At 37.9% G+C, this 26,695-nt stretch overlaps 1 protein-coding gene across 16 annotated transcripts in view; it reads left to right on the top strand.

The window, feature by feature from the left end:
• The window catches only part of ERC2 (ELKS/RAB6-interacting/CAST family member 2), a 984,881-nt gene that overhangs the window by 451,535 nt on the left and 506,651 nt on the right, over positions 1-26,695 (top strand). For 11 of the 16 annotated variants that reach the window (XR_003507771.1, XR_003507770.1, XM_027522882.1 and 8 more), the window contains 3 exons: positions 2,936-3,076; positions 8,796-8,936; positions 13,029-13,064. Coding sequence is in view for 14 of the 16 variants with exons in the window: in XM_027522882.1 (XP_027378683.1) it covers positions 2,936-3,076; positions 8,796-8,936; positions 13,029-13,064 (318 nt within the window). In the remaining 2 variants the exon portion in view is untranslated. The remainder of the gene's footprint in view (positions 1-2,935; positions 3,077-8,795; positions 8,937-13,028; positions 13,065-26,695) is intronic. The other 5 variants (XM_027522884.1, XM_027522888.1, XM_027522887.1 and 2 more) reach the window with 1 other exon arrangement.

Raw genomic sequence — 26,695 nt, 5'->3', positions numbered from 1 at the left:
TAAATGCCACGTGTTCTGGCCAGAGTGATCCCTGGGAAACTTCCTAAATAATGAGTTGATGTGGCCAGTTTGGTCAGGGCCTCCCTGGTGACTCAGTCAGTAAAGAAGACCCAGGTTTGGTCCCTGGGTTGGGAAGATCCCCTGGAGAAGGAAATGGCAACTCACTCCAGTATTCTTGCCTGGGAAATCCCATGGACAGAGGAGCCTGGTGGGCCACAGTCCTTGAAGTTACATGTGTTGGATAGGACTTAATGACTATGCCACCACCACATGGTCAGTTTGGGGCTTTAAAAATGTCACTCCGACACTATGGGGTGTAAATGACAGGACAGAGGGGTTCTGCTCACTGGGTGACCAGTTGTGAGGCTCTGGCAGTAGGTGCAGGCCAAAGGCAGTGTGGGCTCAATTGCTGAAATTGTTAAAAGTCCTTGAGAGATTTACTGTGCGCTGAGGCCACTTCCTCCTTCTGTTGATCACATAGTCATCGACCCCCCCATAGCACAGATGAGTAAAATAGGATAGTAATGAAATCAAGAAGAAACAAATACAATTAATAGAATAATTTTTGCCATTTCAACCCACACTGTTGTAATAATATATTTCATTTTAAGGTATTTTTATATAATTAAAAACAACAGTGGGATTTTCCCCCCCCTTGAAAGCATTAGACATATAAATCATTGTCATTGGGTTAGAACAGTTGCTTCCCTGTGCCGTGCTGTGCTGTGCTTAGTCACTCAGTCGTGTCCAACTCTTTGTGACACTATGGACTATAGCCCACCAGGCCCCTCTGTCCATGGGGATTCTCCAGGCAAGAATACTGGAGTGGGTTATCATTCCTTCCTCCAGGGGATCTTCCCAATCCAGGGATCGAACCCAGGTCTCCCGCATTGTAGGCAGATTCTTTACCATCTTAGCCACCTGGGAAGCCTAAGTACTTCCCTGGGGGATCTTAAATCATAGGCCAGGTGTTCAAACTAACTTCCCTCTACATTAAACACTGTATTTTTTAAAGCTGTGTATTTTATAATTATAGTTGTCTTGAGTATCAGGCTTTGTCTTGTACTGTATACTTATAAGAATATAAATAACAATATTCTTTTTTTTTAATTTAATGTTAGTTTTTGGCTGTGCTGTGTCTTCATTGCTGCACGTGGGCTTTCTCTAGTTGCAGCGAGTGGAGACTACTTTAGTTGCAATGCACATGCTTCTCACTGTGGTGGCTTCTCTTGTTGCAGAGCATGGGTTCTAGGGTGAGTGGGCTTCAGGAGTTGTGGTACATGGACTTAGTTGCCTCACAGCACATGGGAGCTTCCGGGATCAGGGATCAAACCTGTGTCTCCTGCCTTGGCAGGCAGATCCTTAACCACTGGACCACCAGGGAATTTCAGAATATGAAAGACAATATTCTTTTTTTTTTAACATTTTTAACATTTTTTATTTGTATTTAATTTTTGTTAGTTTGATTAATATGTGTCTCAGTGTGTTCCTTTTTAAATTTTTTTATTTTATTATAAATTTATTGGAGGCTAATTGCTTTACAATATTGTATTGGTTTTGCCATACAGCAACATGAATCCGCCACGGGTATACACGTGTTCCCCATCCTGAACCCCCCTCCCTCCTCTCTCCTCATACCATCCCTCTGGGTCATCCCAGTGCACCTAAGAATCATTTTTGCACCAAAATTTTTTAACATGACCATCTAGAAGAAAATCCAAATAGGTGTTGTATAATTTGACACACGTTTCAGAAATCGAACTCAAATTTTACCTGAGCAGAATTTCCCTTAAAAAAAAAAAAAGTTCTTATTTTGATATCAGAAAGATTTCATCCATTTGTAAAATGTATCTACCAGAGTAATGTTTTTATTTAGACATAAAACTCAAGGGCAGTCAGGTACTCACATCTCCTTGAATGACTTGTGTTTGTGGCAGTGTGTTCCCTTGGCCGTGGCTAAGACTCAGACAGCCCTGGGTATCAGGGTGGGCCTTCTGTTTCTGATGGATGAGTCAACTGGCCTTTGTAAGCCTGGCTTTCCTCCCCACTATCTGTTACCAGTAGTCCTAGTTCAGATTGTACAGGTGTGATGAGGACTAGGTGAGAAGGTATCACAGTGCCTAGCAGTAGTGACCTCTTAGTAAAGAAAACTTCTTTTTGAACTTTGCTCAAATTCTAACAGTGTTTTCTTTTCTTTTCTTTTTTTTCCTTTTGAGAGTTGTGAGTTAAGTATTATTTGCAGCAAAATGAGGACTGTAGTCCAGGAAATAGTGCCTCAGATAGCTCTGAGAAACTAGCAATGTTTTTGAGTCTCTACTGATGGCCAAGAAATCGTTGAAAAAAACATGGAAATAAATAAAAGCCTCCAGATACATTGGAAAATCACTTACATAATGAACTTAATACTTATTTTATATCAAGTTCTCACTGTGAGTTCAGCCTTATGTCCTTGAGGGTCTAGGTCCTGCCTCTCTCTGATCCTCTTTCTCACAAAAAGAGTCTTCAGAAATCAAGGAAGGTTATTTGACATCAGATGGGAAAGCCAAGCAAAGAGGGTTGATCCAAGAGTTTGGTTCTGTGTCTTCCCCTTCCTCATACAAGGCTTTGGGTTTTGGTGCCTGAACCTCATTCTTCTGGAATTGCTCTTGGAAATCCCTGGTACCACCATGAACTTGAGCATTGAGGTCCATGACAACCCTGTGGTACTAACTTTGATTAACAAGCTGAAAGCTGTGGTTGACTGTCTTTCCCAAATACTGTTATGCACAACCTCTCTTCACAAACCCAATTTTGAATACCTTGTGTATGTTGAGTCCAGTACACATAGGAGCACTTCTTATGTGTATTGCTTCTTATTTCATTCTGTAGCATGCCTTGGCACACACACTGATAGATTCTCACTTTTTTTTTCTTTAATTGGGCAATTGCCTCACAGGAAAGAATAATTGAGCGTTTGAAAGAACAAAGGGAGAGAGATGATCGGGAAAGACTAGAAGAGATAGAATCATTCCGAAAAGAGAACAAAGACCTGAAAGAGAAGGTCAATGCTTTACAAGCTGAGCTGACGGAAAAAGAGGTGAGTCTGGAGAAACAAGTGCACCACACGAGTAGTCCTCATCAACCCACATCCATGTAGTCCTCATCAACCCACATCCATGTAGCTGAGGCAGACTAGAGACTTAGTTTGAGGGACTGTGTGAAGACTTGGGGGATCTAGTTACCTTTGCTTTATAAAGCTCTCTGAATTTACAGAACAGTATTCACTGTGACTCTCTTTATCCGGTGATGCTCTGTGCATATCTTCTGTACTGTAATAACCACATATCATGTAATCCCTTGGAAGTTTTCTTGCTGTCTTGCCATGTTCATATGGCTTGAAGGATCTCATGATCTCTTGTTTGAGATAACAAGAACAACAAAAGCACTGACAATAATAACAATAGCTCCAATTTACTGAGGGCCTGTTAGGTATTAATCCTTGTGTTGGGTGCTATGCATTCATCTACAATTCTGAAATGAATCAGTCGATACCCCCAGGTTAGGAGATGTGGTACCATGCTGGGCCCATAGGAAAAGGTTTTGGCTGCTCAGTCTGAAACAGTGTTTTAATGCTAGTGCAAACATGGATACAGAATACAAATCTCATCTGCATTTATAATGTAAAACAACCTGCTTTAAAGAAATTTCTTGTGTGGTGGTTATGAAAAGTATCCATGTACTGAGGAATACCTATAACCCCTTCAGTTTACTTAGCAGTGCTTTGGTGAAGTGTGAGAAGCAGTAATGTGCACATTCTTTTCTTCAGTCTCCAAAACCCTGAGATACATGCCGTAGTCCACAATTGGACACTTCATTTTATTTGCAGAACATGTTTGTCTCCTTTATGACACATTTGTTCTTTTGCCCTGTTGGATTGTATCCCAGCATAGTTGCTAATTTCCCAGCTCCAGAGTGTCACTTCAGCCCTTGGATTTTGGTAATTTTAAACCTGATGCAAAGTCAAGTGGGCCTTAGGCAGCATTACCATGAACAAAGCTAGTGGAGGTGATGGAATTCTAGTTGAGCTATTTCAAATCCTAAAATATGATGCTGTGAAAAGTGCTGCACTCAATATGCCAGCAAATTTGGAAAACTTGGCAGTGGCCATAGGAACAGAAAAGGTCAGTTTTCATTCCAATCCCAAAGAAAGGCAATGCCAAAGAATGCTCAAACTACGGCACAACTGAACTCATCTCACATGCTACAAAGTAGTGCTTAAAATTCTCCAAGACAGGCTTCAACAGTACATGAACTGTGAACTTCCACATGTTCAAGCTGGACTTAGAAAAGGCAGAGGAACCAGAGATCAAATTGCCAACATCAACTGGATCATCGAAAAGCAAGAGAATTCCAGAAAAACATCTACTGCTGCTTTATTGACTATGCCAAAGCCTTTGACCGTGTAGATCAGGACAAACTGTGGAAAATTCTTCAAGAGATGGGAATACCAGACCACCTGACCTGCCTCCTGAGAAATCTGTATGCAGGTCAAGAAGTAACAGAACAGGACATGAAACAGCAGACTGGTTCTAAATTGGAAAAGGAGTACATCAAGGCTGTATCTTGTCACCCTGCTTATTTAACTTACATACAAAGTACATCATGTGAAATGCTGGGCTGGATGAAGCACAAGCTGGAATCAAGATTGCCAGAAGAAATATCAATAACCTCAGATATGAGGATGACACCACCCTTATGGCAGAAAGCAAAGAAGAACTAAAGAGCCTCTTGATGAAAGTAAAAGAGGAGAGTGAAAAAGTTGCCTTAAAACTCAACATTCACCTGTGGCGGATTCATTTTGATATTTGGCAAAACTAATACAATTATGTAAAGTTTAAAAATAAAATAAAATTGGAAGAAGAGAAAAAAAAAAAAAAAAACAAAAAAAAACTCAACATTCAGAAAACTAAGATCATGGCATCTGGTCCCATCACTTCATGGCAAATAGATACGAAAACAATGGAAACAGTGACAGACTTTATTTTTTGGGGTTCCAAAATCACTGTAGATGGTGACTGCAGCCATGAAATTAAAAGAAGCTTGTTCCTTGGAAGAAAAGCTATGACCAACCCGTACAGCATATTAAAAAGCAGAGACATTACTTTGCCAACAAAGGTCCATCTAGTCAAAGATATGGTTTTTCCAGTAGTCATGTATGGATGTGAGAGTTGGACTGTTAAGAAAGCTGACCGCCGAAGAATTGATGCTTTTGAACTGTGGTGTTGGAGAAGACTCTTGAGAGTCCCTTGTACTACAAGGAGATCCAACCAGTCCACCCTAAAGGAAATCAGTCCTGAATATTCATTGGAAAGACTGATGCTAAATCTGAAACTCTTATACTTCGGCCATCTGATGCAAAGAACTGACTCATTTGAAAAGACCCTGGTGCTGAGAAAGATTGAAGGCAGGAGGAGAAGGGGATGACAGAGGATGAAGGTTGGATGGTATCACCAACTCGATGGACATAAGTTTGAGTAAGCTTCAGGAGTTGGTGATGGACAGGGAAGCCTGGCATTCTGCAGTCCATGGGGTTGCAAAGAGTCAGACATGACTAAGTGACTGAACTGACCTGAAACAGATTAAAGTACTGTAATTAAAGTAAAGTAAATTAAGAGTCCAAGAAGGAAAGAATTGATCTGTAACAGGAATTTAGTGGAAGCTTAGCAGCAAAATTTATGTTCTCTAAAATTTAAGTTCACTAGTTTTTAGAGAAGAGGTTATTTCTTTGATAAGATTATCATTTTTTGATATATAAAGAATATATAAAGCTGCAGAGTCTGTAGTTCCTATAGTTAGTATGAAAGAAAAGTCACTGACGCTTCTGTCTCATCTACAGCTTTCTTCACGGATTCCAAATGTTATTCCTGTGTTTGCACCCTAAAAGCAATATGTATATTTATATGTGCTTCTAATTGAAAAGAGATTTTGATGACTTGGTAGAGTGTAAACTTTAAATGAAAATAATTTTGTAAACACTGGTCACATTGTATGAATTTCAGACAGGCACTTCTGCACACATTTATTGTTCCTGTATAATAATGTGCCTGCCACTGGGCTCAGTATGTCAGTCAAGCTTCCATCAGAAAAACAGAGCTGCATTAAGAAGTTTAATCATATTAAGAAATTTATTGCAAGGAATTGACTTACATAGTTATGGGGGCTGGCTAAGGAAGTCCAAAATTCACACAGAATTCACACAGAAGGCAGGATGGGCTAGAAACTCTCAGACAGAAGCTAATGCTTCTGTCCATAGGAGTTTCTTCTGCCTGAAGGAAACCTCCTTCTGCTTCTAAGAACTTTCAGCTGATAGGATCAGGCCCACCCAGATTATGAAGAATAATATTCTTTACTTAAAGTGAACTCATTGTAGATGTTAGTAACATCTTCAAAATATCTCTATAATAACACTTAGATTACTGTTTGATTGAGTAACTGGAGACTGTGGCTAACTAGCTAAGTTGACACATAGAGCTATTAAAATTTAAATTTTATATTGGCAATTTAAAATTTAAATTTTAAATTTAAATGGCAATTTAAAATTTATAAAGGCAAGTAATTTCTTTAGCAAGGAGCTTATCATTTAGTTGGGGTGATCATAGTTTTCACTGTGACAAAGTATGTGGATTATACTGTGCTTAATTGCTCAGTCGTGTCCAACTCTTTGTAACCACATCGACTGTAGCCCACGAGGTTCCTCTGTCCAAGGGACTGTCCAGACAAGAATATTGGAGTGGGTTGCCATGCCCTCCTCCAGGGGATCTTCCCAATCCAGGGATCCAAACCAGGTAGATTCTTTACCATCTGAGCCACTAGGGTTATAAGATCCTTTATTATTTCTGTGGAAGTTACATGAAAACACCATTGAAATTGGAGTTGGAAACCTGGGCTTGAGATGTATGTGAAGCTTGCTCAGTCGTGTCCAACTTTTTGCGACCCCATGGACTGTAGCCTACCATGCTCCTGCATCCGTGGGATTCTCCAGGCAAGAATACTGGAGTGGGTTGCCATTTCCTTCTCCAGGAGATCTTCTAACCCAGAGATCGAACCCAGGTCTCCCGCATTGCAGGCAGACGCTTTACTATCTGAGCCACCAGGGTTATAAGATCCTTTATTATTTCTGTGGAAGTTACATGAAAACACCATTGAAATTGGAGTTGGAAACCTGGGCTTGAGATGTATGTGAAGCTCGCTCAGTCGTGTCCAACTTTTTGCCACCCCATGAACCGTAGCCTACCATGCTCCTCCGTCCGTGGGATTCTCCAGGCAAGAATACTAGAGTGGGTTGCCATTTCCTTCTCCAGGAGATCTTCTAACCCAAGAGATCGAACCCAGGTCTCCCACATTGCAGGCAGACGCTTTACTATCTGAGCCACCAGGGTTATAAGATCCTTTATTATTTCTGTGGAAGTTACATGAAAACACCATTGAAATTGGAGTTGGAAACCTGGGCTTGAGATGTATGTGAAGCTCGCTCAGTCGTGTCCAACTTTTTGCGACCCCATGGACTGTAGCCTACCATGCTCCTCTGTCCGTGGGATTCTCCAGGCAAGAATACTGGAGTGGGTTGCCATTTCCTTCTCCAGGAGATCTTCTAACCCAGGGATCGAACCCAGGTCTCCCGCATTGCAGGCAGACGCTTTACTATCTGAGCCACCAGGGAAGCTCAAGATGTATATCTCCCATTAATGGCTTGAGAACCTTGCTGAAGACAAGGCCTCATGTGAGCTTCAGTTTCCTGACCTGAAAAATGAGAATGGCTAACCTGTCACTCAGAGAGTTGTTAGAACTTGGATTGCTTGCTGGGTGATTGTGGTGGTATCGTCATCAATATGGTTATTCCAGTGCTCATTCTGCAATAAAGTATGAGACCACATCATTTACTAAGAAAATGCTGTTTGCTTAGTGTCTTCCTAGGCATTGCAAATGGATATAAAATAAATGCATCATGTCTGGTTTTGGGTGGAACCTGAACATTTTAGTCACATAGATAGATGTTGCTAACCATTTCATGTTTGCTGGTAGATATTGCCCTCCTAGGTAGCAAAGTTGTGCACTGTGATATATGCAAGTGTTATTTCTTTACCTTGTGGAATTTGTACTATACAGGGAACCTCTTGGTTTCTAGAACAACTTGGGTAACCCCATGTCTGAGTTGGAGGGATTCATTATATTCCTGAATCTGAATTTACAAAGGACTAAGACATAAAATTTGCTCTGAATTTTTAAATCAATTTACCTTTGATTCTATGGGAGATGTTTGAAATAACATTGGTCATTTTTCTGCTAAAGCAATGGAATTTGATAAAGACTTACTTGGATTCTTCTTTTATACGTGATTTGCCCTTTGGTGGGAGAAAAGCGTTAAAGTTGGTATTTTCTTTCGTATTTTTCTTAGATGCTGCACCACCTGACAGCAGTAAATGTAAACGGAAGGTTCAGGGTGTCCGTTTTGCTGTGATGTGTAGACTACCTTGGGACGTAGATCATTAGCATAACTTTGAGACATGAAACATGCATTTACTGACCACAGCATTTGGTCGCATTTGATTCTACTGCAATTAGATCCTGCTCGCTTCTATAAACTGGCCAACTTTAATTTCCTGGCCAGAGTCAACTATTGTTACCTAAGTAAGACTTATTAACCCTCTCTGTCTAATGCACACTTTATTGCTGTGTATGGAGTCAGTGTATTAAAATTGAAGACATTGCTAGTAGAAATTACACTGTTTTACTTACTAGTATTCTTTTCCTTTCAGTCTACTTTAATTGACCTCAAGGAACATGCATCTTCATTAGCCTCAGCAGGGCTGAAAAGGGACTCCAAATTAAAATCTCTAGAAATAGCCATTGAACAGAAGAAAGAAGAATGTAGCAAATTGGAAGCACAGTTAAAAAAGGTAAGTGATATCTAAGAAAAAAAACATACTCATTTTATAATGAATTGATAAAATAGGAAAAGAAGAGACATTTTTCAAAAAACAGAAACCCCTTATCTTTTGTCATCTGCTGATAAAAGGATTAATTAAGCAATCTTTATTCCTAAGAAGTCTGCATCAGATCTGTCTCTGAACATGAAAAGTTATCTTAGGTTTCCTGTCTGGGGCAAAAAAAAAAAAAAAAAAGCTTGAGAAATAGATGAAAATAGTAGTAGAAGTGAAAAATATTATAAAGATCAGCCATTACTCTCTGGGCAAATCTCAACCATAAAGAAAGATAAATGTTTTACAGTAAATGTTTTCAATAAGTCAAAGAATCCAGGAGCCCTGTTATACATTGATAAACTTTTACTACTTTTCAGAAGTAGGTCAGTTTTGGGGGAGAGGGGACTTTGCAGAAGTTTACCCAACAATATTAAATTTCTAGAAGTTTGTGAAAATAGTCAAATCCTTGGAAGCTCTATGGATTGACTATTTATACTTGACCAGAAATGGCCTTAGTGTTTAAGCAAGTTTATATGTTTAAGGCTTCAGTAAAGAAAACAGGGTCTTTGCATTGCAGTATTAACATGTTTTCTCTGAACTGGACATTTTTGTGGAGTACATTTCCAGTCATGCATCCTTCCTTTGACTTTTTCCTTGTGTTGTTTGGTACGTCTGCATTCATTGTTCACGTAAAACTCATAACATTATGAGTTTAAGCATTTTGTTTCCCTTTGACAATTATAAACTTATTCAGAAGAGATGATAAGAATCTAAACAAACAAACCATATAATAAAATGTGACTATGTATAATTCATAGCACACTGAAATGGGGATTCATTTGCTAAAGTTATAAGAATATATGATATGGATAACAGGGATGTGAAAGCATCATATATCTGTGGAGAAATTCTTCTGGATATTTTAAAACTTAATATACTATTTCATATGCATGATGCAATGTATAACTGAAATGTGATTATTCTGTGTTCACGTCATCATAGAATTTGAGGAAACTGTCATGAGATTCCACACTAATCAAGTCCCCTTAGTAATACAGAAAAAGATAAATATATGGATCAAATCTCTTTACAACAAGAGCCAGAGAATCTTTTTATTACAAAGTCTATTTCCTAATCCACTCATCATCTCACTTTTTAAAAGTAAAGTCTATTTAAGCAGAAATCTCAAGCAATAAATAGAGTTTAAATTGCCCCTTTGAAGGTGTTTAAATGGCGATTGACTTGGCTATTTATGCATTGGGTGTATGATATATATTCTTGACATATGTATGAATGTGTTCTGCAAAATGTTATACATGCATATGCATATCAAGAAATGAACCTATGAATGGTACTTTTTATATAATAAACATTTTTGTGATCATAAAGCGGACTCCAAGATAACTCTGTGAGAGAATTTTGTTGGCTCCCTGTGGTGGTCCTTGAGTCATCTCACCTCACTTGAAGTATGCTAGGTCCTGAAGGAGGACTCCCACTACACCTGGGCATGAAAACTGCCTTTCATCACCTCTGAGGAACCGTTATGGAGTGAGGGCATTCCACATATTATGTCTTCAGATACATACTTGACCCCCTCCCTTTTAGTGTAAGGCATCTATGGAACTGGAAATCCTCTTAAAAGTAAGAGGTTCATATATTGATGTTCATAGTTTCCATGAATATGGCTTAGCTAATAATAGGTGAACATCTGTACAATTCAACTTAGTGTCTTTCAACATAGTTACAGTTAAGCTGCAAAGTCAGTGAAAGCATGTGATTTCCTTAGACTTTCAGATAGACACCATATACAGAAATTTGTAGATCAAATCTGATAAATATTTTAGTATTATTCCTGATAACATTTTAGCATTCTGCTACATCCCCAGGATTAAAGTAACAAATATGGTTATCTTGCTGTAAAGGACGTATTTAATTTATGAAAAGATAATTTATTTCTAAGTATATACGTCTTGCTTATATTATCTCCTACATGCATAATACAGTGAGATTAATAAGGTAATTATAATATAAATATTTTTATACCTAACCTGCAGTAATTATTTTATTATTTTTGGCCCTCTACATCAACTAAATTCAAAAGTTTAAAATACTTTTTCTAGTAGCCTTTAATTTCTGCTAATAAATAATTCCGTAAAAACCTCAAGTACCCATCACCTTAAAAAGAATTGAAGTCTACATGAAATATTTGAAAATATAAGCCAAAAATTTGTGAATATACATATATACACATCATTTACTCATGGAAAAATAAGCAACTATAAAAGCTTAAGGAGTGTCTGGGCCTCCTTTTAAATAAAAGGGTATGTGACTTGTGAATAAAATATAAAGGGTTACTAAATGAAAGCTGAAAACATAATAGTTTTATTATGTCATAAATAAACCATGAGTTCCCAGGGGAGTTTTGCTTAAGATTTGTGAGCGCTCAGGTATTTTTGCCATAAAATCTATACAACATTGGTGATGTGTTTAGCTGAACAGAAACCTTGTCTGCTAGTGACAGTGGAATCCAAATTGTGATTTAAATCTGCTTTTGTCTTATAAACAATGCTAGAAATTGGTAAGATGAGTTTTTAACAGAAAAGTTTATGGAGGACATTCATACACACAGTTGCTTTTAACTCTTTACTGCACTATGTCAGTTTAAGACATTTCCAAATAGTTTGTGTTGAAAATGGTTACTGAAGGCAGAAAAGGAACTTCTTACACATTCCATCCCACCTCTTTAAAACAGCTCCACACACCTGGTCAGCCAGATTTCAAACTCAAGGCAGCTGCCAAAGTAAGGCCTGTGAGCACTGTGGCACTGACAACCACCCTGTGTCTATAGAGAACTCTCTCATCGTCAGGCAGCAAGGTTATCAGGATATATTTGTTCCTTCCCCATCTTTCCAGTTTTGTCGATGAACTCCAACTTTGTTGTTGGAGTTTCACTTGTAAGGAAATCTTTACTCATATTAGTGAGTATTTAGTATTCAATACGTAGACATAAATTTATCTTGTATGACTAGAAATCATTTGAGAAGCAATAGCACTTCAGAATGCCATGATTTATGTTATTTAAGTCATTTTCCAATTAATATCATCTTTGAGGAAGGTATTTTTTTAAAACCACAGTAAAATTATCATTTACTTCATCAAAGTTGAAGAAAAATAAATTCTTGCTCTTCAAAGGAATGTCTTGGGTTAAAGCTTGCAGTGTTTCACCTTCTACCCCTTGACATTGAGTCCCAAATTAATGATGCAGCTATTTAAGATCTATAATTTGAGGATGCTATTTAAAATAATATTTAGTACATTTAAATCCACAAACATTTATATCTTTTCCACAAAATAGAAGAGCATTACAGATTCTAAAGGACTTAGAACATAATAGGATAGACACTGATAACTGTATTTTTTAATTATGAACTACTAGTAGGAACTGGTAATAGACAATGGGTAATACTGCATTTTGGTTCCCTTTAATCTTCCTACTGACTTAATTCTTTTCCCATTTACTGTTAATCCTGTAATGTCTTGCTTACTGATATTTTGCTATTGCTAACCTGCTGTTTGCTAATCTATATTTTTCTAAAGTTAGACTGAATAGAAAAGTCAAGCTTGTGTTAATATAAAAGAAGAGCTATAAATTCAGTGATAAGATTTAATTAATCTTTTATTATTACCATCTTTGAAGTTCAGGTAATAAATTGCAGGCTTGGCCAAGAGCACTTCTTCTGATTCATTGCTAGAGGCCAGCACTTCATGTATCATCAAAAGTGGACAGCTTTCTTTATTTCATGGGTTATTTAACTTGAGAAAGGGAAAGTAACACAAACCTTAAATTTCTTATTCCAGCTATTCTTTTAAAGGAGCCAAAGTCAACATTTCTGTTTCCCTAGAGCCTCTCACTTTCACTGTGGAATGTTTAGAAACTGAAATTTCTTCTTTTTTAACCACCAGTTTGTCTGTGCAAATGCACTGAATTTGTTGAGCTAATGCTGTTTTTCTGGATCTTTCCTTCTTTCCCTGTCTGTGCTTCAATGCCTCCCCAACTTTGCAATGTAGCAAGCTGAGCAGTTGTTCAATCAGATGTACAACCCAGTAAGTCATTTCTGAAAGTTCCCGCTGTAACATATAAAAGCATGAGGATCCATTGACCACATGTCACAGTGTGCCATATTGGGGAAGTTTTGAAATCTTTATGAATCTCTTCCCATTTCCGTTTTGTCAAAAGAAATGACCTGTTCAGAGGCCATTGCCATTTCTTTTGTCTGTGAAATTTTAAAATGAAGAACTCAAGGAAATATTGCCAGCTCTGGTATTATATCTGTCTTAACTCTGCTGCTGCTAAGTCGCTTCAGTCGTGTCCGACTCTGTGCGACCCCAGAGACGGCAGCCCGAAAAACTTAGGTCAGCTGCAGATCTAGGCTCATGAAATCTTTCCCACATTCTTCAAACAGAGTTATCTATGCCAAAAGGAAAAACATTTGTAAAATAGTAAACAACTCAATATATGTTATATTCAAGTGATAGAAGTTAAAATAGATTTAAATTTTAAAGTAGGGCTATGCCCTTTGAGATTGCTAAATGCCTAACATTATTATGGGTTTTGCAAGGGTTAAAAACATGTCATTTGAAAACAATCTAAAATATACTCTCCTAATAACTGTAACAATTTTGATTATAGCTTAATGGTACAAAAACAAAATATAGGTAACTAGTAAAATTATGTGTAAAATAGCCCAGATGCCACTGCTAGTTTTTTGTTTGTTTGTTTTTTATCCTAATGACAGGTGTGTATCTATATGAAGCAGTTTGTTTCTTTAACTTATTAAAAAGGAAGGGGATTTTGTCAACTCAGGTGACTTAATGGGAGAAATAATACATAAAAGTGAATGGGATTTGTCATTTGGCAGATATGATCTGTGCTATCTTGCACTCTAATTACTTCTTGTTTATAAATTCCCATTATGGGAAAAAGGGATAGCAGGGATAAAGGAAACAATTCACCCAAGAACTTTTTGTTAAGTTACTGCTCCTAGTTGTATATAGCATGATACACAAGATGCTTGGGTGTGTTTATTCAGATTCAGCCTCCACCCTTCATCCTTGGAAACAAATTTTGTTTTAGGAAACAGAATTCTTCAAGCCTCATTGGAGCATCTTTATTAGCCTCTGTATCCACATATGATTTTTAGCAGAGGAACAAAAATAATCCAAATTTCCTTTCTCTTAATATTTGAATGGACATATTAATAAGCAGGCTCAAGTGAGTGGAGATGTGAAGACAGATTTAAAACTGGGATATCTTCATGCTTGAACATTAACCCTGAAGAAAGTATGTGTTTTCTTTAGATCATTTTAAAGAGATGTAAAGTAATCACACTGAAATTGTATCACACTTACTAGTTAAGGACAGGAAAAAAACAAAGTATATCAGGTTTTGGGGTGTATGGAGGGCAAGTGGGGAGGGCTTTGTTGCTGCAGCAGCTCTGATTTACCTAAATTCTGATAGGAATTCACCATCCATGTCAGGATATGTAGGGCCCATAGAAACAGTTCTGTTAACCTGTAGACCATTTCCAGAAATAGCGATGACATGGTATTTACTGGATTTTGCCCTTACTCTAACCCAGTGATGGGTCTTTAGGATGCAAAGGCAAACTTTTCAGTCCTTTAGGTCACCAAGTCAAAAGTCATGGACTAATTTTTTCTCCCTGAGTTAACTAAGCTAACCCATTGTTTGGACACACTGGGAATATAGCCAATTATTAATATAGCCAATTAATATAGGTTGTTATTCTTTTTAAAAATGTATTTTACTGAAGTATACGAGATTTACAATGCTGTGTTAATTTCTGCTCTAATAGTAACGTGATTCAGTTATACATATATATTATTTTCCATTGTCTTTTCCATTATGGTTTATCACAGGATATTGAAGCTAGTTCCCTGTGCTATACAGGAGGATCTTGTTTATTCATTCTATATGTAATAGTTTGCATCTGCTCATTCCAAACTCACAATCCATCCCTCCCTCCCTCTTTCCCCCCTTCTGGTTTGTAGATAAGTTCACTTGTGTCATACTTTATATTCCACATGTAAGTGATATCACATGGTATTTGTCCTTCTCTTTCTGATTTACTTCACTTAGTGTGATAATCTCTAGGTCCATCCATGGTGCTGAAAATGGCATTATTTCATTCTTTCTATCGCTGAGTAGTAGTCCGTTGTATGTTTGTGTCACATCTTCTTTACCCATTCATCTGTGGATGGGCATTTAGGTTGTTTCCATATTTGGCTATTGTGAATAGTGCCGCTGTGAACATAGGGGTACATGTAGCTTTTTGAGTTATAGTCTTGTCTGAATATATGGCCAGGAGAGGGATTGCTCGATAATATGACAACTGCTTTTAGTTTTTTGAGAAACCTTTATACTGTTTTCTATAGTGTGCTACTGCTGCTGCTGCTAAGTTGCTTCAGTGTCCAACTCTGTGCGACCCCATAGACGGAAGCCCACCAGGCTCCCCTGTCCCTGGGATTCTCCAGGCAAGAACACTGGAGTGGGTTGCCATTTCCTTCTCCAATGTATGAAAGTGAAAAGTGAAAGTGAAGTCGCTCAGTCGTGTCTGACTCTTAGCGACCCCATGGACTGCAGCCCACCAGGCTCCTCCGTCCATGGGATTTTCCAGGCAAGAGCGCTGGAGTGGGGTGCCATTGCCTTCTCCGTTTCCATAGTGTATAGTTCAATATTTTAGCTCCTCTTGTCTGCAGATATTCTAAGGGTTCAGTTTGTTTTTTAGACTGATAGGTATGCAACATGATGAATTTTCTATCCTTTATAGAATTTTTTTTAAATTGTCTTTTTTCCAGTTATAAAAATAAGGTTAGGGACACAGTGAAGAGTTTGCCAAAATATGGATGGATATAGCAGAAAATCAAAGTAATAAGACATCTTACTGCGCAGAAAATAACTAGGAACATCTAGGTTGTTCCCCACCCAGACATCTTTTGACTGACTGTCAGTATTCTTTCATCTCCTGTCTCCTTTTCTGTCTTTTTCCTTCTTTCTTTCCTCTCTCTCCTTTCCCTGCCTTTTCCTTCCTTGTTCCCCTTTTTTCCTTTTTTCTTCCTTTTCTCCTTAGCTCCATTCTTTTCTTTTTCTTGTCTAATACTCTTTATTTTCACCAAATTGTCAAAGCTTTTATTGACTTTTATATCCTGTATTTCTTACATATCATCAAAATTTTCTCATATATTCTTCCAAAACACCATTTTAATGGTTGTAACAGTATTCTACTCTATGTGCTCATTCTCCAAACGTTAATCATTTCTTTCTTCTATTTTTTTTTCTTTGCCAGTATAAATAATAGTCCAAAGAGCATCTTTCCATGTTAATTTCCCAACATTTATATTTTTTTAGTAGAATAAAATGAGGGGCTAAGGACTTTTAAAAACTCTGAGTAGTGCCTGGTATGTCACATGGCTCTTCCAGCTCTGAACAAAGGCATTCTGTCACATCTAGACCAACACACAAAAAAACTATCATTTTACATAACTTTGACACATGCATGGTGGAATATTTTTCTCACTTTAACTTTGCTATCATTAATTACTAATGTGGTTGAAGTTTTTAATTCATTTATTAGCTGTTTGTAGTTTTCTTCTGTAAATAATTTTAAGTGATTTAAGCACTTGTTTTTGAGTTTTTTGTTTTGCTCATTGGCTTGTATGAGTTATTTTGTGCTTTATATGGAGGCTTTCTCAGATTTATGGCAAGATTTTATTTACTTTAATTTTTTTCTACAGAGAACTATTTTTATGTTCTTGACCTGTATTTCCCTTTAGGATTTCTTCATTGCCTTGTGCTTAGAAGTCATCCTTGAATTTCATTAATATTCACCTTTATTAGGTTTTTTAAATGTTAATTTTTATATCCATTTAACTGCATCTATCTTTAGATTGTTTTGCTTCATGTTGAGTGGTGAGGTTCCATTGCTTGTGGGATCAGAATTTTATTTATCATGGCTTTATAATATTTTTAAACATCTAGTGAAACAAATTCTATCCTACTACTTTCTGCTTTTTATTCACTTTTTTTTTAATGTTCTTAACCTTTAATTTTCCATCATTCCAGGTAAACTGTAGGATCGCCTTGCTAATTTAATAGCACAACTGTTCATTTTAACTTGATTATTATTCAACATCCAAAATAATTTTAGAATGATATTGTTCCAATGTTTTTTCTTCCAATTTATGAACTTGATACAGCTTTTATCTATTTCACTTATCTTTTATAGTTAAGTTTTTTCATTTTCCTATTACATGTCTGTGATATTTCTTTTTATGGGTAGCCTAAGGCATTTCTATGTATATAATTTGTAAATTACTGTTATGAGTGGTGTGTTTCTCCTTTTGTTTTCTAACCAGTTGTTGGTACCTAAGAAATTTATTTTATTCTTATTTATTTTAAACATGGCCACCCTGCACAATTTGGTGAACTATAACTTGTTTTTGTTAAACAAGATTATTTTATAGTCAGTCCTATGTCCACCGGTGTAAACTAAAGCAGAAAAAATAAGAACTAAGCTTTGATGTCTTCCTGGGAGCATTTGTTTCTTAGAGTAGAAATAAACTTTCTACTTTTAGAAACTTTTAACTTTTGTCACTCCATTTTGTTAAGTGATAGTCTAATGTCATTTCCTAGGAGTCTAAACGTTGCCTATATATCCCTATTACTTTTTATAATAATAACCTTTCTGTAGCTTAACTACCAGTCTCTACTATTGAATGAGTTTTGTCTTGTCATTATAAACACTGTGCCATTTCTCTGCAGTTGAGTTCTTTGCTTCCTTTAGTACTTGATTTGAAACAAGTAATATCATTTTTCTCATCAGTCTGCAAACCTTCTTTGCTGTAGCCCTAATGGTTATTGTGCTCAGGGATCATAGCCAGAAGTCTCTTATGAATTTTTAATAAATATTTATACCTGCTGAGTCCTAAATTTAGTGCTTCATTTATATCCACATTGCTGCAGGGCAAATGTCAGATTTGGAGGTACTGGGGGTAACCGTGCTAGCGGCCAAGACACATTTGAGACCCTTCTAATGTTTCTACACATATGAGTATCCGCTGCATGATCATATCCTTTGAAATCCCAACTCTTCTGCAAATTCATCTTTCAGTTTGGTTCAGTTCAGTCACTAAGTCATGTCCGACTCTTTGTGACCCCATGACTCACAGCACGCCAGGCCTCGCTGTCCATCACCAACACCGAGAGTTCACTCAAACTCATGTCCATCGAGTCAGTGATGCCATCCAGCCATCTCATCCTCTGTCGTCCCCTTTTCTTCCTGCCCCTAATCCCTCCCAGCATCAGAGTCTTTTCCAATGAGTCAACTCTTCGCATGACGTGGCCAAAGTAGTGGAGTTTCAGCTTTAGCATCATTCCTTCCAAAAAACACCCAGGGATGATCTCCTTTAGAATGGACTGTTTGGATCTCCTTGCAGTCCAAGGGACTCTCAAGAGTCTTCTCCAACACCACAGTTCAAAAGCACCAGTTCTTCGGTGCTCAGCTTTCTTCACAGTCCAACTCTCGCATCCATACATGACCACTGGAAAAACCATAGCCTTGACTAGATGGACCTTTGTTGGCAAAGTAATGTCTCTGCTTTTCAATATGCTATCTAGGTTGGTCACAATTTTTCTTCCAGGAACAAGCGTCTTTTAATTTCATGGCTGCAATCACCATCTGCAGTGATTTTGGAGCCCCCCAAAATAAAGTCTGACACTGTTTCCACTGTTTCCCCATCTATTTGCCCTGAAGTGATGGGACCAGAGGCCATGATCTTCGTTTTCTGAATGTTGAGCTTGAAGCCAACTTTTTCACTCTCCTCTTTCACTCTCATCAAGAGGCTTTTTAGTTCCTCTTCACTTTCTGCCATAAGGGTGGTGTCATCTGCATATCTGAGGTTATTGATATTTCTCCCGGCAATCTTGATTCCAGCTTGTGTTTCTTCCAGCCCAGTGTTTCTCATGATGTACTCTGCATATAAGTTAAATAAGCAGGGTGACAATATACAGCGTTGATGTACTCCTTTTCCTATTTGGAACCAGTCTGTTGTTCCATGTCCAGTTCTAACTGTTGCTTCCTGACCTGCATACAAATTTCTCAAGAGGCAGATCAGGTGGTCTGGTATTCCCATCTCTTGAAGAATTTTCCACAGTTTATTGTGATCCACACAGTTATAGGCTTTGGCATAGTCAATAAAGCAGAAATAGATGTTTTTCTGGAACTCTCTTGCTTTTTTGATGATCCAGCGGATGTTGGAAATTTGATCTCTGGTTCCTCTGCCTTTTCTAAAGCCAGCTTGAACATCTGGAAGTTCACAGTTCACGTATTGCTAAAGCCTGGCTTGGAGAATTTTGAGCATGACTTTACTAGCATGTGAGATGAGTGCAATCGTGCGGTAGTTTGAGAATTCTTTGGCATTGCCTTTCTTTGGGATTGGAATGAAAACTGACCTTTTCCAGTCCTTGGCCACGGCTGAGTTTTCCAAATTTGCTGGCATATTGAGTGTAGCACTTTCAAAGCATCATCTTTCAGGATTTGAAATAGCTCAACTGGAATTCCATCACCTCCACTAGCTTTGTTCATAGTGATGCTTTCTAAGGCCCACTTGACTTCACATTCCAGGATGTCTGGCTCTAGGTGAGTGATCAGACCATCATGATTATCTTGGTTTGAAGATCTTTTTTTGTACAGTTCTTCTGTGTATTCTTGCCAGCTCTTCTTAATATCTTCTGCTTCTGTTAGGTCTATACCATTTCTGTCCTTTATCAAGCCCATCTTTGCATGAAATGTTCCCTTGGTATCTCTAATTTCCTGAAGAGATCTCTAGTCTTTCCCATTCTGCTGTTTTCCTCTATTTCTTTAATTGATCGCTGTGGAAGGCTTTCTTTACTCTCCTTGCTATTCTTTGAACTCTGCATTCAGATGCTTATATCTTCCCTTTTCTCCTTTGCTTTTCGCTTCTCTTCTTTTCACAGCTATTTGTAAGGCCTCCCCAGACAGCCATTTTGCTTTTTTGCATTTCTTTTCCTTGGGGATGGTCTTGATCCCTGTCTCCTGTACAATGTCATGAATGAATGTCCATAGTTCATCAGGCTCTCTGTCTGTCAGATATAGTCCCTTAAATCTATTTCTCACTTCCACTGTGTAACCATAAAGCATTTGATTTAGGTCATTTCACCATTTAAGTGAATGGTCTTGTGGTTTTCCCTACTTTCTTCAATTTAAGTCTGAATTTGGCAATAAGGAGTTCATGATCTGAGCCACAGTCAGCTCCCCATCTTGTTTTTGCTGACTGTATAGAGTTTCTCCATCTTTGGCTGCAAAGAATATAATCAGTCTGATTTCGGTTGGTGTTGACCATCTGGTGATGTCCATGTGTAGAGTCTTCTCTTGTATTGTTGGAAGAGGGTGTTTGCTATGACCAGTGCGTTCTCTTGGGAAAACTCTATTAGCCTTTGCCCTGCTTCATTCCATACTCCAAGGCCAAATTTGCCTGGTACTCCAGGTGTTTCTTGACTTCCTACTTTTGCATTCCAGTCCCCTGTAATGAAAAGGACATATTTTTTTGTGTTAGTTCTCAAAGGTTTTCTAGGTCTGCATAGAACCGTTCAACTTCAGCTTCTTCAGCGTTACTGATTGGGGCATAGACTTGGATTATTGTGATATTGAATGGTTTGCCTTGGAAACGAACAGAGATCATTCTGTCATTTTTGAGATTGCATCCAAGTATTGCACTTTGGACTCTTTTGTTGACCATGGTGGCTACTCCATTTCTTATAAGGGATTCCTGCCCGCAGTAGTAGATATAATGGTCATCTGAGTTAAATTCACCCATTCCAGTCCATTTTAGTTTGCTGATTCCTAGAATGTCGACGTTCACTCTTGCCATGTCTTGTTTGACCACTTCCCATTTGCCTTGATTCATGGACCTAACATCCCAGGTTCCTATGCAATATTGCTCTTTACAACATTGGACCTTGCTTCTATTAGCAGTCACATCCACAACTGGGTATTGTTTTTGCTTTGGCTCCATCCCTTCATTTTTTTCTGGAATTATTTCTCCACTGATCTCCAGTAGCATATTGGACACTTATCGACCTGGGGAGTTCCTCTTTCAGTATTCTATCATTTTGCCTTTTCATACTGTTCTTGGGGTTCTCAAGGCAAGAATACTGTAGTGGTTTGCCATTCCCTTCTCCAGTGGACCACATTATGTCAGACCTCTTCACCATGACCCGTCTGTCTTGGGTGGCCCCGCAGAGCATGGATTAATTTCATTGAGTTAGACAAGACTGTGGTCCATGTGACCAGATTGGCTAGTTTTCTGTGATTATAGTTTCAGTGTGTCTGCCCTCTGATGCCCTCTTGCAACACGTACCATTTTACTTGGGTTTCTCTTACCTTGGACATGGGGTATCTCTTCATGGCTGTTCCAGCAAAGTGCAGCCACTGCTCCTTACCTTGGACAAGTCACCCGTCCTGACCTTGAACGTAGAGTAGCTCCTCTCGGCCCTCCTGTGCCCATGCAGTTGCTGCTCCTTGGACGTGCCATTTCTTCTCTCGACAGCCGCCCCTGACCTCAGACGTGGGGTTGCTCCTCTAGGCCGCTACCCCTAACCCTCAGTTCAGTTCAGTTTAGTCGCTCAGTCGTGTCTGACTCTTTGCGACCCCATGACTCGCACCATGCTAGGCCTCCCTGTCTATCACCAACTCCCGGAGCTTACACAAACTCATGTCCATCGAGTCGGTGATGCCATCCAGCCATCTCATCCTCTGTTGTCCCCTTTTCCTCCTGCCCCCAATCCCTCCCAGCATCAGAGTCTTTTCCAATGAGTCAACTCATCTCATGAGGTGGCCAAAGTATTGGAGTTTCAGCTTCAGCATCAGTCCTTCCAATGAACACCCAGGACTGATCTCCTTTAGAATGGACTGGTTGGATCTCCTTGCAGTCCAAGGGACTCTCAAGAGTCTTCTCCAACACCACAGTTCAAAAGCATCAATTCTTCAGCGCTCAGCTTTCTTCACAGTCCAACTCTCACATCCATACATGACCACTGGAAAAACTATAGCCTTGACTAGATGGACCTTTGTTGGCAAAGCAACGTCTCTGCTTTTGCATATGCTATCTAGGTTGGTCATAACTTACCTTCCAAGGAGTAAGCGTCTTTTAATTTCATGGCTGCAGTCATCATCTGCAGTATTTTGGAGCCCAGAAAAATAAAGTCTGACACTGTTTCCACTGTTTCCCCATCTATTTGCCCTGAAGTGATGGGACCAGAGGCCATGATCTTCGTTTTCTGAATGTTGAGCTTGAAGCCAACTTTTTCACTCTCCTCTTTCACTCTCATCAAGAGGCTTTTTAGTTCCTCTTCACTTTCTGCCATAAGGGTGGTGTCATCTGCATATCTGAGGTTATTGATATTTCTCCCAGCAATCTTGATTCCAGTTTGTGCTTCTTCCAGCCCAGTGTTTCTCATGATGTACTCTGCATATAAGTTAAATAAGCAGGGTGACAATATACAGCGTTGACGTACTCCTTTTCCTATTTGGAACCAGTCTGTTGTTCCATGTCCAGTTCTAACTGTTGCTTCCTTACCTGCATACAGGTTTCTCAAGAGGCAGGTCAGGTGGTCTGATATTCCCATCTCTTGAAGAATTTTCCACAGTTTATTGTGATCCACACAGTGAAAGGTTTTGGCATAGTAAGTAAAGCAGAAATAGATGTTTTTCTGGAACTCTCTTGCTTTTTTGATGATCCAGCGGATGTTGGCAATTTGATCTCTGGTTCCTCTGCCTTTTCTAAAACCAACTTGAACATCTGGAATTTCACAGTTCACATATTGCTGAATCCTGGCTTGGAGAATTTTGAGCATGACTTTACTAGCTATCGTGCGATAATTTGAGAATTCTTTGGCATTGCCTTTCTTTGGGATTGGAATGAAAACTGACCTTTTCCAGTCCTGTGGCCACTGGTGAGTTTTCCAGATTTGCTGGCATACTGAGTGAAGCTCACAACATCATCTTTCAGGATTTGAAATAGCTCAACTGGAATTCCATCACCTCCACTAGCTTTGTTCATAGTGATGCTTTCTAAGGCCCACTTGACTTCACATTCCAGGATGTCTGGCTCTAGGTGAGTGATCACACCATCATGATTATCTTGGTCGTGAAGATCTTTTTTGTACAGTTCTTCTGTGTATTCTTGCCACCTGTTCTTAATATCTTCTGCTTCTGTTAGGTCTATACCATTTCTGTCCTTTATCGAGCCCTTTTTTGCATGAAATGTTCCCTTGGTATCTCTAATTTTCTTAAAGAGATCTCTAGTCTTTCCCATTCTGTTGTTTTCCTCTATTTCTATGCAACCCTAGGGAGTATCAAATAGTGAGTGAGAATTCTTCTTTCTAGGGCTCGTATTTTACATAAGGGCTCACAAGAAAAAGACCATTTTCCAATACAAGGGAAAAATTTTTTTGTTAATATTCAGTGAGTTCTTCGTCATTTTTATTTCATTGTAAGACTATGTAATCTCAGAGACATGATAGCCTACATTATAAATGCTTTCACAGTCCTTGTGTAGGAACAGTGGCTTCTTCTTAAGATTTTTTTTAAAGCCAGTAGCTGAAAACTATTTGATTCACACATACACTAGCTTCTCTGACACAGTGTAAAGTTACAGCTATTTAAGAGAGAATTTGGAGCATGCATGTAGCATGTACTAACACATATATACACACAAACACAGATGCCTCACATTTAATCTAGGTTTTCAGTACTGAGAGAACTCAAATTATTTTCAAAATAACACTTAAGATTTGAAATTAGAGTTTTAAATCATACCATCCAGATAATTACTTATTTTTCTATGTTAATTTTAGGAAATTCCTCAGTTAAAAGGTATTGTATTAATATATATTTGTGTGAAAGGTCTTAAAAAGTATTAAGCATAAATTGATTCTTTTTCTTTTGTACAAGGGTAACTTAAGAAAATTATTTTGAACTTTTATTTATGTTTATTATAAATAACTAATTTGTTTCATCTATGATAAGAATTTTCTTTTTGAAACAGTTGTTATAATATGCAAAATTTGAATATTCTAGATATAGTTAGCTGGAATTGTGCAAGAATAATTTCCTTTAGCACTAAGTTTCCTAAGCACATAATTTCCTAAGCACAAAGATACATCATTATTAGTTTCCAGGTGTATTTTTTTACTCAGCTATTATATTTGGTATTAATTAATTAGATTTAAAATAAAATTTAAATTTTACAATATTTTAGATTTCTATAATCACCATAAAAACTCTTTTCTAAAAAGTAATATTTTGTTCATAACTGAAAATTATGTGACAATTGGAACTTCCTTTAGAAGACTGAAATAAAATATAACACTTAGAGTAGTTTATATACCTTGTTCTTTTGTTAAGATATGAAAGTGTTGTTGCTGCTGCCGCCAAGTCGCTTCAGTCGTGTCCGACTCTGTGCGAACCCATGGACTGCAGCCTACCAGGCTTCTCCGTCCATGGGATTCTCCAGACAAGAACACTGGAGTGGGTTGCCATTTCCTTCTCCAATGCATGAAAGTGGAAAGTGAAAGTGAAGTCGCTTAGTCGTGCCTGACTCTTAGCGACCCCATGGACTGCAGCCTACCAGGCTCCTCCATCCATGGGATTTTCCTGGCAACAGTACTGGAGTGGGGTGCCATTGCCTTCTCTGAAAGTGTTGTTAATAGACACTAAACCCCTAAAGATCTGTAATAGAGTAACAGTGCATAAATTTAACAAATTATTGCTAAAACAATAAGCAGCATGAAAGAAGAGTCCTCAGATTCGTTAGTTAGTGTTCTGCTTATACTTCATAGTCATGACTAATCATTTGTTGGAGAAAAATGATTTTTTATTAAAATTGTTAAGGCCCTTCTCAAAGAGAGAAAGTTATTTAACATTATCATTGACTATCCCCTGCCTAGTTTCACAGCAGGCTTCTGGACTAAAGTTAATACTTTCCTTTCTAGGCACTTGGAATGATGAACTAACATTTTATTGAAAATAATCAGTGGCTAACTTTCACAAGAGTAGTGTTAATAAACTTGTGTTTTTTCATATTGGTACTCTCAATCCTGGTATCATTTTAGGCATGTTTGCTTTTAATTTTGATTTGGATATAGTATTAATCTAAAATTTTGCCTTATTTACTGAAATAGTTCTAAATTATTTCATTAAAATAACCACTAGGTATTGTTATATACTCCTCCTGAGTCATGACCAAATTTCTCTTTTGTGCTTGATTCAGACTTTTAAAACCAGTTCATATCAAAATCCCAAGCTTGCCCACATCTGTGAGGCCCCAAACTTTGTTTTGATTGTTCCCATTTGTGACAAATTTCCTTACATATGGAAAAATTTGAGGGTCCTTACATATGGAAATGGAAGAAACAGAATTGGGGGACCCTCAAATTTTACTTACCTAATTTGTAATACAGACATTTTTGAAATGTTCTTTTCTCAATTTTCTGTTTCTATAAAATGCTTAAAAGTTGCTCTAAAAGTTACCAGAGATATTTTGAAGCAGAACCAGATACCTGGATTTGCTTTTTAAACTGACCTGTTTAATTGGAAAAAGGTAAATCTCTAATTAGGACAAAAAATGCTCACCAGTTGTATGTCTTTGAAAGTGATAATGTGCTTAATTGTATTTATGATAATATGTTCTGAAACCATTAAAAGAAAATCCACAGCAATCTGCATTTTTTAAGAGCTAGATTCCTGACTAGTGAATGAAGCTGTGTCTTAGATGAAAGGAATTGACAATTGCTTCCTGACCTTTTGGGGGAACTAATTTAAAACCAACAGATTCATAAGAAGAAGTACTTACTGTTTATTTTCATTCTAAACCTTGAATGGGTCAGAATGCCATGGTAGGAATTTGTCCAGGTAATGATTTATTCAAATGTATTATGTTTTTGCAGTGCCTAAAGTACATTAAGCCCAAATATCTTACCTACTTTTGACCCCCATCAGAAGCTTCCTGTCCAGATTTAAAAACCCATGTTTTAATTTGAAAAGGCAGGAGTACTGCCTAAAGGCAAAGAAAATGCTTCCTTCTCTCTTTTTAAAGAGGAGGCTCTGGCCTTATAATTTTGGACAAGCATTGACTTTATAAACTCAATTTCCTCATGTTTTTTTTTAATCCCCCCCGCCCTGTATATATATCACAGTATAAGACACTCATGCCATACTAGTTAACAGTTTCAGCCCATCCTCTGCAAAGTTGTGATTCGTGCTGAGTACAGCTGGTTAAATTCTATGGAAGACTTCTGCCTCCACTGCTTAGGATGGATCAGGACTTGCCAGTCTCTAGTCATGTGAATCTGTCTTCTCTTGGGTCATCACAAGGACCCTAGTGAATACCCCAAATCAGCTGTCACCCTTCATCTCTATATGACTCTTTCTTACAGCTTTCTATTGACTTAAAAATTTAAAAATCACATCTATCCACAGCTTTGTTTAATAACGTTGTCAAGAATTCCGGCACCCATGTCAAATGTGCTTTGACATAATCTCTTTTGCCCAGAAATCAGTAGATATTGATATGGAGATAAATAGATATATTTAATTCAAAAGTGTTCTTCAGGTTGTCTGTGGCGGATTCATTTTGAT

Source organism: Bos indicus x Bos taurus, chromosome 22 (assembly GCF_003369695.1).
Source record: "Bos indicus x Bos taurus breed Angus x Brahman F1 hybrid chromosome 22, Bos_hybrid_MaternalHap_v2.0, whole genome shotgun sequence".
NCBI lineage: Eukaryota > Metazoa > Chordata > Mammalia > Artiodactyla > Bovidae > Bos > Bos indicus x Bos taurus.
Note: the sequence above shows the minus strand (reverse complement) of the source record. Positions and strands in the feature narration are given on the sequence as shown.